The 14,043-nt window shown below is 40.3% G+C and overlaps 1 protein-coding gene across 3 annotated transcripts in view; it reads right to left on the bottom strand.

Moving 5' to 3' along the window:
• The window catches only part of cacna1ab (calcium channel, voltage-dependent, P/Q type, alpha 1A subunit, b), a 116,230-nt gene that overhangs the window by 8,489 nt on the left and 93,698 nt on the right, over positions 1–14,043 (bottom strand). For 2 of the 3 annotated variants that reach the window (XM_077570818.1, XM_077570821.1), the window contains 7 exons: positions 13,229–13,252; positions 10,059–10,180; positions 8,314–8,452; positions 5,955–6,068; positions 4,343–4,378; positions 628–832; positions 35–270 (listed from right to left, as the gene is read on the bottom strand). In XM_077570818.1, the coding sequence (XP_077426944.1) occupies positions 35–270; positions 628–832; positions 4,343–4,378; positions 5,955–6,068; positions 8,314–8,452; positions 10,059–10,180; positions 13,229–13,252 (876 nt within the window). The remainder of the gene's footprint in view (positions 1–34; positions 271–627; positions 833–4,342; positions 4,379–5,954; positions 6,069–8,313; positions 8,453–10,058; positions 10,181–13,228; positions 13,253–14,043) is intronic. The other variant, XM_077570819.1, reaches the window with a different exon arrangement.

Genomic DNA, 14,043 nt, shown 5'->3' with positions numbered 1-14,043 from the left:
AAGGACTCAGTTCTGGGTGTCACTGTGTGCCCACCTGTCTGTGGCCCCGTCCGTCGGGACCCTCGCTGGGTGAGCGTGACCAGTGTCTGTCGTGTGAGTGGCGGTGGGCGAGCTCGTGTCGGTCATAGCGCTCTTTGTCCATGGAGCCGTGGTGGTGGTGGTGGTGGTGGTGGTGATGGCGCCGATCCTTGGTCCTGCCTCGGTCCCGCTCGCGCTCCTTGGGGGGCAGGTCGCCCGACTGTGTGGTGGTGCTCAGGTCTGTGCCCAGACCTGGTTCAGTAATGGAAACAAATTGTTAGTACAGACAACAAAGCCGCTGGAGACTTACATTTGAGATTTTAACTTGAAAACTAAACCCTTTCGTGGAAAATTGGAAACCCTAGCATTGGCTTCAAACACAAGTTTGGAAACCCTTAATTGGGCATCCAGTCCTAACTTGAAAACCTTACCAAAGGTTAAAAGAAACCTGAATTTTGAGCCTGCTGAAGACTGGTCCACATGTTGATACATCACACCAAAGTGCCACTACAGGACCTCGACAACCTTCCATCCTGACATGGACATAGAAGCTCCTCTTATAGGGTCCAGGGTCCACAAAGTGGACCACATCTCTTGGTGGCAACTCACCCGTGTCTGCGTCTGTGTATCTGGTGAGGGATCGCTGCGAGGTCCGGTGGCTTCGGTCCCTGTGCCGGCGCCCACCGCCGCCGTGCCGCGCCTCCTCGGACACCACCCTCTCCAGGGAGTAGTCATCCAACCGGACACCCCGGCCCGAGCGCCCATGAACCAGGCTGGAGGTGGAACGTCTCATGGGACTGGTGTCCGTGATGGTCTGAGGGACCCGGGTACGTGGTTGAGGAAGAGGACAGACACACAGTAGATGAGATGTTGCTGTGAGTCTACTTGTACGTCCTTTTAGACTGAGCTGGTGCCAGTACCGGTTGGGTACCAGAGCTCAAGTTTGGTAGAACCATTGCTACAGTATGTCATGATGTCCTCCACATACAGTCTAGACATCGCCACTATTTCTTTCAGCTCCAAGTGATAAAAACATAAGAGACGCTGATAATTCTGACTCCAGCTCAGCATGAAAGGGTTTTAAACCACAAACCCAGATTTACATCCATAGCCTAAACTTGAAACCTTAATTTGGAACCCAACCCTCAATTTGAAACACTAAATTCGGAGACAAAGATCTGATTTGAAACATTTTTAAGAAACCCTAACTTTTGTTAAAAACTCCAACCCATGCTTTAAACCCTAATTTGAGATTTTAAGACTAGATTCAAACCTTGATTTGAAACCCTTCCATTTGGAGAGCCCAAACTTGGCTTCAAATCACCCACATGTTAAAACCTAACTTGTTTAATATCCTAACCATTATTTAAAAACCCTAGCCTTGGCTTCACATTCTAATTTGAATACCCAACCCAGGCTTGAAACCCAGACAACACTAAATCTCGCTTATGAACCAGAACTGGCACCAGATCAGCGTGAAAGGATTAAGCTCTCGTCCCGGTGAAGCAGATGGGTGTGTGCCAACCCAACCGGAACATTCTCGCATCGGCTCACGCACCCATCTGGCATAGACAAACCACGACGTTGTCATTCTTTCCAAATCTGAAACGTCAGCCAGCAGTCAACCGTTAGCTTATTAGCATTTGCACGGCAACAGCGCGGAATCACGACCATGCTTCCCCCGACAAGCGGGATGGGTCGGCGGGACGAGGAGAAGCCGAGGGAGCGCAAGCGTGACGCCGATGAACATGCCTCCGCATGCACAAGGCGCAAGAGAGACTGTCTATGGCGCGCGTGTCTTGGATTTGGGCGCAAAATGACATCACCAGGCACAAATGCGCTAAAACCAGCAGGACACGTCCAGCTCGCGCTTGGGGCAGTCTTCTAATGAGCATGAAGGGATTGGTCGCGCTAACTGCCTGTCGGTGTGATGCAGCACAGTTTATTTTACGCCACTGCAAATCAGTGACAAAATCGAATCAAATGAAATAGAATGATAAGAATTTAAATAGAAAAAAAAACGAATACTATAGTGATGAGTTAAAAATAATTATAAAATTCAACAAAGTGAAAATATAAATGAAATAGAATAAGACATGTACAAATATACGTTTAAATTAAAAACTAGTAGAGAATAATAGTAATGGGCAATATTAAATACAATTACATTTAACACATTTAATACAAATGAAAACAATTAAAAGAAAATACAAGTACCAATAAAAGGAGAACATCGCACCCTAATGCTAGTAAAAATAATAATAATACAAATAAAAACAAATGAGGTACTTAAAACACAAGTAAAAACAAAAGGTTAACTAAAAATCTAAAATGTATCAAATAAAATAAAATTAAATAGTATCTTAATAATAATAATAATATTAATAATGATAACCGCACAACTAAAAAACATGAACAAGATGTAAACAATCACAAAATAATTATAAGTGTGAAAATAAAAATGAATTAAATTAAAAATTAAATGAAACAAAAAACAAACTAGCTCTTTGACTGCCAAAAACGTTAAATAACGTTTAGTAAAATCCTATGGAGTGCCAAAGACGTTAAAAGACGTTTTTTTCAAAACAGGTGAAACTAACCATTTTCTATTGTTGATTACTCAAAAACGGAATAAGGTAGAAACAAACTTTTTTTTCTGATGGAAGATGAGAGTCCAATCTTGTTTTGGCAGTATGTGTGTTTCCATAGTCCAAACACATCATTTTCTGTGGACCTTGAAAGATCAGTCAAAATGCTTAAAATCGGCTGGCACCCACGGCATCCCTTTTCTGAAAACGTCTGGCAGTCAAAGAGCTAGTAATACAAGTGACAAAAATAAAACAAAAGAATAAAATCAAATAATGCAAACACAATTCATTCCATTCATTCAATAATAATAATAATAAAAAAAGAAAAGAAAATAGTTTAAAAAAGAATCATAACAAATAACGGAAAATCCGTGAATAAAATAAAATACAGTAAAATACAATAAAATAAATATAATGATACAATTAAAAAATACAATTAAAATGATTAAATTCATAAAAAAATAAAAATAGAAATGAATGAATTAATGTTTTATGGCAAAGAGATCTAGGATCCAAGACATTCTTCACATCTAACTACTCTTGGCATATTTCTGTCACAGGAATTTAGTTTCATAAATATAATTATAAAACAACAACACTTCACCGAAGAAGACACGTAGCCTTGGCGGAGGTCTACTGCTCGACTGAGTGTCCTTGTTTTAGCCGTCGCAAAGGCCAAGTTTGGGAATGCCCCACCTTGGACGCCCCCTCTTTCTTCACTGACCACCCGGGGCATGCCTCTCACCTTAACCCCGCCCACTTTCATCGCCTGAGGTCCATGCTTCCGTTACAATGCAACAAGCAACACATATTCAAGAGCACCCCCCCACCCCTCCACACACACACACACACACACACACACCTTCACGACAAGCAAAAATGGAGAGACAGCATACAAAATAGAGAGAGAAAGAAAGAAAAAGATGGAGATGAGATACGATGGAAAACAGAAGCAGGGGACGCTTGATTTAATGAGCGGGATGCACCCGATGGGTGGGGCTGTCTGCAGGACCATCTTGTGTGGTCGCCAAACTCAGCACTGAACTAAAGCTAGCATTAACATAGCATTTATCATCCACTGATGCCATCACACCACAACAAAAAAGCTAAGGTGTTTTTTTTAAATTGTATAAATACTGTACTGTACTGTAAATGTAAAAAACATAAATAGAAATTAAAATAGGATTTTCTGTTTTTGGAGCTTGGGAACGGATTAATTGCGTTTACATTATTTCCTATGGGAAAAAATGTTTCGGAGGTTGAACAATTCGGACTTTGAACAACACTTTGCAGAAACGAATTATGTTCAAACTCCGAGGGACCACTGTACATAGATGACATTAAAATTATTTAATCTATAAGAAATTAACAAAATTGGATACATTTATAGAATATGAACAAAAGCAAAACTAAATTAACCAACATTAAACAACAAAAAAAACGTTTCAGAAAATAATACAATATTAAAAAAAAAAGCATAAGAAAAGTAGAAATAAACAAATATGAAAACAAATAAATCAAGATAATTATTTTTTTATTTATTTTTGCTTAATTATCTTGATTTATTTCTTTACTTCTGAACGCTTGGAGAACAAATCGAAAATCAATGGAAAAAAAAATGTTGTGTTCCTCTCCTGCTGCAGTCCCAAGCCCAACAACACCGGCGTGCACGCACCGGCGGACGACCCGCGTTCAACAAACGATGCCAGAGAGCGAGAATGCCAGAGAGTACATACACTCAGGTTATTTCCGCGAGGCTTGTGTCTTCTCCGCTGCAAACCAAACAAAGAGCCACACACACACACACACACGCGCACACACACAAACCATTTCTGGTGGTCAGTGTGGAAAAAAGGCAGGAAAACACAAAAAGAAAGCAGCACACAAAAAAAAAAGTCGTTATTGAAGGAAGCTTAGTGCGGACCGCACCACATGTAGCATTTCGGCGTCATCATTTCTAGCGGCAACCACTAGGTGGCCCCATTGCGCACACGACAGACACACCAAGGATCAGATGGAATGGAAATGGACGGAGAAGCGTTCCATGGGTATTGATTGTGGGGATGTTGCAAGATTTTTATCGTTAAATATCAACTTTTCCCCATCCATTTTCAATGGGATCGATTCAATTTGGATTTTTCCCGCTTTGATTCAATCAATATATTATATATTATACAGTATATATCAATATAATATTGATTTGCTATAGAACATCAATTCTTCTTAAAAATCAAGGCAATGATTAAAAATTCCACAATCAAGTTCAAGATCAAATTTTGCGGAGGCCGTAATTGCTTAAATGATTTAGAAAATATTTCCATAATTCAAATTCAATAATTGTAAATAAAGATTCGGAATTGTCTCAACTCATTCACTGCCTTTTTTTTCTTTCTTTTCTTTTTCTGGAGACTCATTCACGTCAAAAATTCATTTGAGCTATTTCTATTAGTTTAACATATTTCCCACTTTTGTTAACAAGAGTATGAAAACCTAGAATGTTTTTATTTTATTAGAACAGATATAAAATTTGTGATTAATCATGACGTAACTAGTGAAGTCATTAATCACAAATTTTATATCTGCTCTAAATGTACAAAAAAAAAATAATCTATGTTTTCATACTCTTGGGGAAAAAAATGTTAAACTAATAGAAATAATTCAAATGAATTGATGACGTCTATAGCCGTCAATGGCAGTGAATGAGTTAATAAATCAGGTCTTTCATAAATGTAAGAAAATACTTTTAAATTAATGTGAACAATACATTTCAAGAAAACCGTAAGAAACAAAAAAAACTTTGAAAATTCTATTTATTAATGAATTTATGGGAAAAAAAGATATTAAAATAATCAATTCATGGTTTTATGAATCTATATTAGGCTCATAAAGGAAAATCGATTCGATATCGATTGTTGGATTTTTTTCAACTCAGCCCTACTTAGACCCATTCAATGAGGCTCCAAGCTTCGAAACTGAAGATGATGACTTTACCGAAATAGAAATTTAAAACTTGAAATGATTTACAAAGACCAAAAGGAAAATAACCCACTCTAGTTGTTAGTGGCTCAATTAGGGTTTAAAGGGGTGCTGCTTGGTGAAGGGGGGAGGCAGGACAGTAGAAAGACCGGAGTGAATTTCAAGTCTCTCAAAAAAAAAATAAAAAAGGAAAGAAAGAAGTCATGGAATGAATTAAATTCATATCTTAAGGCACCACTGTGAATATTTTGTCTTTTTCTGTGTGTTGAAAAAATAAAAATGAATTCACATCACATGCTGGGTGGAAGCGTGTGAGGATGGCGGTGGGTGAGGGTGGATGTAGCGAGGGTGGGGGGTGATGGAGGTGCTCACTTGGTTGTCTGCTGAGAGGCGGGGCATGGAGACGGTGCGCCCGTGCCCGTCCACAGGGTGGCAGGGCTCGGGGTCCGAGTCCCCGTCCCGCCCCATCTCCCGCATCTCTACCGTCTGCAAGGACACAACCAGAGGAAGCGTGACCGCTGTCCACCCGGGCCCGCCGGGGGCGCTAATGCCGGCGCGGGGACGTGACAGCGGCTCGTTTCATTGACACCAAACAAGCAGAAATCAAATTGCATCGTTGCAGGTACAATTTGGATTTGGAGTTTGGCTGCTCCATTATGAAAAATATAGAAATCCAGCTCAAAAAATTAAATCAAGATCTATGTAATAATAAGGACTATTAGGACAATTTAACACAATACAATAATCTAAAAAAAAATCATAAAATCAGAACTATATACAATAAAAGGAATTGTAATAATGTAACTACAAAGTAAAAAATAAATGAAATACAATAAAATAAAACATAATACAACACAATACAAAATAGAATATCCAAAAATAAAACAACCCAAAAATCAAATAATGAAATTCAATTTACAAAATAACACTAGAAATAATGCAGTAAAAATACATGCAAAAAAATCACATTAACTCTTTGACTGCCAGACGTTTTCAGAAAAGGGATGCCGTGGGTGCCAGCCGATTTAAGCATTTTTGACTGATCTTTCAAGGTCCACAGAAAATTATGTGTTTGGACTATGGAAACACACATACTGCCAAATGAAAGATTGGACTCTCATCTTTCATCAGAAAAAAAAGTTTGTTTCTACCTTATTCCGTTTTTCAGTAATCAACAATAAAAAATGGTTAATTTCACCTCTGTTTTGAAAAAACGTATTTTAACGTCTTTGGCAGTCCTCCATAGGATTTTACTAAACGTTATTTAACGTTTTTGGCAGTCAAAGAGAAAAAGAAAAAAGAAAATACACAAATAAAAATAAAAATAAATAAATAATATATATTGAATGAAATTAAATACAATGAACTAACTACTAAATCAAAACAAATAGAATGAAAAAACAATAATTCAAAATACAATTAAATTAATTGTCTTATTAATGCAACAATCAGTTCACTCAGTGTTGCCTCTTGAGGTTTGGAGCAGTACTACGACGCAATGCTAACAGAACTAAACAAGAAAAATACAACCAAAAGTGAAACAAAACCAGCACACCAACTACTTTTGAATCCTACAAATCTTTTACTGCTAAATGGTACACATCTCAGAGGTTTGTGTAAAATTGCGTCTGATCAATCGCCACTCTCTCCCAACAAGTTTTGGACTATGCTTAAGTTACTGCGTGTCTAGCATCCACTCGAACCCTTTTGCGCAAATATAGTAAATTGCTCCCTTGACTGGAGACAACATGCAACACAAAAACGGCTTCTCACGCTTGACAAGATCGAGGCATCGCCGCCATCCAACCGCCGTACAACACACTCATGAAAAAGTTAAAAGTGAATGCTGAGAGAAGGGTTTGGAGTGAGGAAAATAAGTTGAACAGTAAATTTAGACTTTAAGCATTTAATACGACTTATTTTCCATTATTAAAAAAAAAAAAAATGTCAAAGGTGCATTGTGCCGTTTAAAAAGGTCATTTTAAAGCTTTCTTTTTTTTTTTTAACATTAAGTTTGCTCCACCAATGCCCAGATGAGTACGAAGAACCCTGACTGTTTTACTCTGACTGCATCCATCAGCTTTGATCTTCCCTTTATAGTAGAGTGTGCGGACCCTCAAACGCCTCAGTTTCTTTCTGGAGGGGAGGGGCGGAGTTTTTCCGACCTCATTTGAAGTCATGTCTTCGTTTGTCAACTGTGGCTGTCGCTTTAAGATCGTGCCGGGTCTCGCACGTGCACCGTGAACAAGCCTGACACGGATGCTGCAGTTACGCTTGAGGCCAGAGGTGGCAGTCACGAGTAAAAACTACTCATGTTATATTGACTGACTTTTTGTCTTGGGGAAAAAAAACTCACATATAATATTAAAAAATTTTTTTTTAGGAATGTTTGCTAAAAAATAAAATAAAAATATATGTGTTACAAAAAATGCTGACCAATATAAGACATTCACATAAAATATATAAAAAAAATCTTTCCAATTTTTATAATGACATTAAATTTGTAATATTTTTCTCTCAGCATTCACATCCAAAGATCTCAGCTAGCTGATGTCTTCCAACACCGCAGCAGTTTTTTTTTCTTGAACGCGGAACAAAAGATCTAGAATTCAAAATCAGTGGATCATGAGATGTTCCTTATGAGCAGTACGCAACATCGTCCACCTCCTTGACGGTCGCTCTTCGGCCGTACTATAATATCCACGGGCGCGCAACGTCACGCTCGCCATACCTGCGGGTTGTGCCGGTTGTCATGGAGGTCGTCGGGGTACGTCCGCTCGGGGCTCCAGTTACCCGTCTTTTGGAACATCTCCTGGGCTTTGGTGGTCATCCACGACTGGCTCTCCGTCATGCCGCCGCCTTCCGAAGGTCTGTGACGGCACACGACGACTCCATGAGTTGAAGCGGCTGAGCGGCGATTCGCATGACCACTCGATGAAATGCATCAAAGGCGTGATCACTGAATCAGGATATTATCAGTCGACATGTTCATTGAACCAGCCGATAATCGAGTCACATGGCCACACAATGCATCAAATCAGTCAATTATCAATTAATGACCACTTGATGAGTTGAATCAGCCAATAATCAAGTCACATGACCACTCGATGAGTTAAATCAGTTGATAATTGACATGACCACTCGATGAGTCGAAACAGCCAATTATCAATTAATGTGACGACTTGAGTTGATCCAGCCGACAATCAAGTCACATGACCACTCAATGAGTCAAATAAGCCAACCATCAATTCACATGACTACTCGATGAGTCGAATTAGCCAATTATCAATTAACATGACCACTCGATGAGTTAAATCAGCTGACAATTAACATGACAACTTGAGTTGAATCAGCTGATAATCAAGTCACATGACCACTCGATGAGTTAAATCAGTTGATAATTGACATGACCACTCGATGAATCAAATCAGCCAATTATCAATTAATGTGACGACTTGAGTTGATCCAGCCCACAATCAAGTCACATGACCACTCAGAGTCAAATCAGCCAACCGTCAATTAAGGAGACCACTCGATGGGTCGAATTAGCCAATTATTAATTATGAGTCGAATTAGCCAATTATCAATTAACATGACCACTCGATGAGTTAAATCAGCTGATAATTGACATGACCACTCGATGAATCGAATCAGCCAATTATCAATTAATGTGACAACTTGAGTTGATCCAGCCGACAATCAAGTCACATGACCACTCAATGAGTCAAATAAGCCAACCATCAATTCACATGACTACTCGATGAGTCGAATTAGCCAATTATCAATTAACATGACCACTCGATGAGTTAAATCAGCTGATAATTGACATGACTACTCGATGAGTCGAAACAGCCAATTATCAATTAATGTGACAACTTGAGTTGATCCAGCCGACAATCAAGTCACATGACCACTCAATGAGTCAAATAAGCCAACCATCAATTCACATGACTACTCGATGAGTCGAATTAGCCAACCGTCAATTAAGGAGACCACTCGATGGGTCGAATTAGCCAATTATTAATTATGAGTCGAATTAGCCAATTATCAATTAACATGACCACTCGATGAGTTAAATCAGCTGACAATTAACATGACAACTTGAGTTGAATCAGCCGATAATCAAGTCACATGACCGAATTACCGAATGAACAATACTGAGCTCTTAAGAAAAAATAAAGAAAGAAAAAAAAGTCACATGACCACTCAATGAGTCAAATAAACCAACCCTCAATTCACATGACTACTCGGTGAGTCGAATCAGCCAATTATCAATTAATATGACGACTTGATGAGTTGATCCAGCCGACAATCAAGTCACATGACCCCTCAATGAGTCAAATCAGCCAATTGTCAATCAACCTGACAATTCGATCAGCTTCACCCGCCAATCATGAATCCACGTGATCAGTCGTTAAGTCGAATCAACCAAAACTCAATTGATGCGACCACTCAATGAGTTGATTGAGTACTCACATGCTGTTGACATTGTCGGGCTGAGTACCAGGGAGGCTGTTGAGGCCGGGCCCCCCGAGCCCGTCGGTGCCGTCGCCCTCCGGTGGCGGCTCCATTCGTTGAAACATTAACGGCGGTCGGTTCTGGGTGAGATACAGCACATGCAGGCTCAAAAGGGAAAAATTGGAGAGGGTGCGAGGAGTTGGGTGGCTACACATGGAAAGACAGGACACGCACGGGGCGCCATCAGCAGCACGGGGCTGTGGCCAGGTGAAGTTTTCCCCACCAGACGGCTGATCTGGGATCAGAACTCACTTGGGACTTGAAGACACGTTTCCACTGCAGGCCGCATGCGAGCATCGGAGGAAGTGGTCACCTGCGCTACGCGGCGGCAGAATTTGAAGCCAAATCCTCAACAAGACTCGAAAGCTGAATTTTGGAACTCGAAGCGAGGTTTGACAGGCCAACTTGAAACTCGAGCCCTTCTTTGAAAGCGTAGCTTAGGCTTGAAACCTGAATTTGTAACCATAACCCTGGTTTCAAGCTCTAACTTCAAACCCGAACACTAACCTTAATATGAAACCCGAACCCGTTTTGGAAACCCGAACCAAGATTTCAAAAAGAAATTTGAAACAATAATTTGGAGCCTAAAGCAGACTTCAAACCAAAAGTTGAAACCCTTGTTGGAAACCCTCATTTGAATCCTAAGCGTAAAACCTTAATTAAAAAAAAAAACAATACTTCAAGGAAATCCCAACCCAGGTATAAAAACTTAACCAAAACTTCAAACTTCAATTTGAAACCCGAACCCAGACTCAAACCCTAACCCTTGGCACAAAACCTTCATTTGAATCCTTACACCTCGCTTGAAACGCTAAACTAGGCTTGAAACTTGAACTCACGTTTCTTACCCTAATTTGAACTCTAACCCTGGCTTTTAACTCATTCACTCCCAGCCATTTTCACTGAAGCAACCCCCTTCGCTCCTGGTTGTTTTACTAGATTTTGACTGGTTTTGGAAGGCCCACAGAATATTCTGTTCTATTGCTACAAAACATGGAACCTACCAAAAGAAAGATTAGAGTCTCTTCTTTCATCAGGAAAAAAAAGGATATTTCTACCTGTTTCCGTTTTGCATCAATTAGCATTAGCTAAGTTTCATCATTATTCACAAATCTGTTTCAAACTGTGGGGGAAACAGCTTATTTTGCAATATGGCCCTGGTTGATCGCTTACACGCTGCTGCCACCTGCTGGCTGTTTTTTGTAATAACTTACATAGCAAACGTATGAATATGTCTTTGGGACACGGGTAACATTGAAAAAAAAGAACGTATTTATACGTTTTTGGGAGCAAATGAGTTAAACACCTAACCTTGTTGGAAACCCAAACCCAAGATTACGATCCTGGGTGCACTGCAGCTCCAAATGAGAGACGCTGGAACGTGACCACCCCCATCCCTGCCGTGCAGGCCCAGTGCAGTGGAAAAGGGTCTTAATCAAACAAAACTCGGACCTGCGACAATGGGGAGCTTCTCCCGTGACATAAATGAGCCACTGTCAATGGAGACAAGAAAGATGTGCAAGGACTCGGCGAAATCCTGTACACATAATAGACTGATGCGTGTCAGGACACAATCCTAAAGATTGATGCGTTCAACGTTTGAGGAGACATTTCCAGCGTGACTTAAAGTTTGCCTGTCATGGCCTCCACGAACCGTTTGGATGATGGCGATGAACAAGAGATAAGTCGTGCCAAGGCTCGTTTATGTTCGATACGCGTCGTGTCCGTAGCCAGACTTCAATCCCTAGTTTGGAACTTGAGACTTGTGAGCCTACATGGGAAGACTAACCCTTGTTTGACCAAAGGTTGAAACTTGAACCTAAACTCCTAAAACTGGCATCAAACCCTAATTTTTAATTTTTCCTACCTTTCAGTTTTTGTATTTTTTAATAATTAATTTTCCATACATTTCTAGACTTTTCTGCCTTTTTGTCAAATTTCTGGCAATTTTGTGGACATTTTATGGTAGTTTTTGGGATTTCTTCTTTTGATTTTGGACATGTTAAAGTGGCATTTTGAACAAAATCAATTTTCTGGCGTTTTTGGCAATTCCAATGACTATGGCCATTTTCTGCTTTTCTTCTTTAGTTTTTTTATGGTTATTTTTTTTACGTTTTCATTTCCGCCTTTTTTATTCAATTCTCTGACATATTTGGCAATTTCATGGACATTTTATTGTAATATTCTGCTTTTTCTTCCTTTTCAGACATTTTATGGCCACTTTTTTGAAATTTTCAGGTCATTTAAAAAACCTTTTCATCTACCTTTTTATCTCCATTTTTCTGACAACTTAAACTTTTGGACTCTGACTCTAATTATTCATGGAAGAGTATTAGGGCCAGTGAAGGAAAAAACAAAGGTTGGCAGGATTCTGACTTTAATCTCAGAATTCTGACTTTAAAGTCAATCCTCTTCCGTAAATTTAAAGAATATTTTATCTAAAAAAAATTTTTTTAAAAAATGGTGACCCCGACGTGATGACTACACTACCAATATTAATTTCAACTTTTTTTTTTCCGAAAGAGAGCCACAGAGTGCCACAGGAGGCAGACTAAAAGAGCCACATGTGGCTCCAGAGCCGCAGGTTGCAGACCCCTGCTTCTAACGCAAGCTTGAAACTGTAAATTTAAATGCCAAACACTGCTTGGAAACCTAACCATGGCTTTAAACTCTGACTTAAAAGTATAACCCTGGTTTGTAACCCAAATCTTGACTGGAAACTCGAAGCCTTCTTTCACCCTTGCTTGAAATCAATAATCAATAAACCAGATTCATAAAATCTTCATCTCTGGGGAAAATTTAGATTCAGTGGTGCTTTCTGGGACGTACGTAGTTGGAGCACAAAAGAGCCTTAACGATGGGCCGATGGGATCGGAGCTTTGGAACGATACAAAAACAGAAACAGTATGATAGACAGCAAAATGATTGCCACAGGCTGTTTAAGTCAGACCCCGTTGCCAGGAAAGGAAATGGCTGAATGGAATAGTTGGCACGACACGTCACGCACCCGCGTCGGGGCGACCACTCAACATCCCACCAGAAAGACAGACAGCCAAAACAGACAGGAAACGCTCAAACAATTTCACAGACGCACACAAGCGAGCGAGCGAGCGTCGAGCTGGACTGACCAAATAAGGAGATCCCACCTCATCCTGAGGGAGTGCGGGAAAAAGGCAGACGTCAGAGCGACGACGTGGACAAGAGACAACAGAAGAAGAAGAAGAGCAAGGACACGGCAGGAAATCAAAGACAAAAAGCCAGGCTGGACGAGCACAAACATGGCGAGACGAGACGAGTATTGTTGTCCGTTCGGTCCCATGGAATGCTTGCATTCAGGAGCAAACCAAGAGACCGCGTAGTGGACCCAACATGGGTTCACTTTACGTCCGCATTGAATGAAAAATGCAAGGGGTGTAACGGGATGTCCCATCCCAAAAAAAATCCCAGCTGGTTTGGAACCCTCTCTAGTCTTTATCGTGTGGAAACCTCGTTAGGGAAGCCGTTCAAAGGTATCGACTTCTCTTTTGGGTTAAGAACAGATTCAAAACCGGCAGTTCTGAGTCCGGCAATATGGTGGTAATATGCACTAGGCTCCTCGGGTGAGATCTTTCCGTACCGAAAAATCCAAACACATGCACCATTACACCCCTGGCAGGAATTTCATATTTGAAAAAGCGAGTGCAATCTGATTGGCGTTCACGATGACTGCACGGGAGGCGCAAGAGGCAGGAAATCAAGTATTATCAAAGTTCAGAACATCATCAACAAACAAAAGAAAAAGGTCATTTCATCACAAGTGCACGATTGGGAACCACGCGGTAGCTTGCTAACGAGGGGTGGGACCAAAAGGGGAATGTTTCGTTTTCTGGCATGATATCGATAGGGGGGCTGAAAATATCAATATCACGGTTGTATTTGAAAAATGTGGCCAACATCATTCTGA

The sequence above is a fragment of the Vanacampus margaritifer genome, chromosome 7 (assembly GCF_051991255.1).
Source record: "Vanacampus margaritifer isolate UIUO_Vmar chromosome 7, RoL_Vmar_1.0, whole genome shotgun sequence".
NCBI classification, from domain to species: domain Eukaryota; kingdom Metazoa; phylum Chordata; class Actinopteri; order Syngnathiformes; family Syngnathidae; genus Vanacampus; species Vanacampus margaritifer.
Note: the sequence above shows the minus strand (reverse complement) of the source record. Positions and strands in the feature narration are given on the sequence as shown.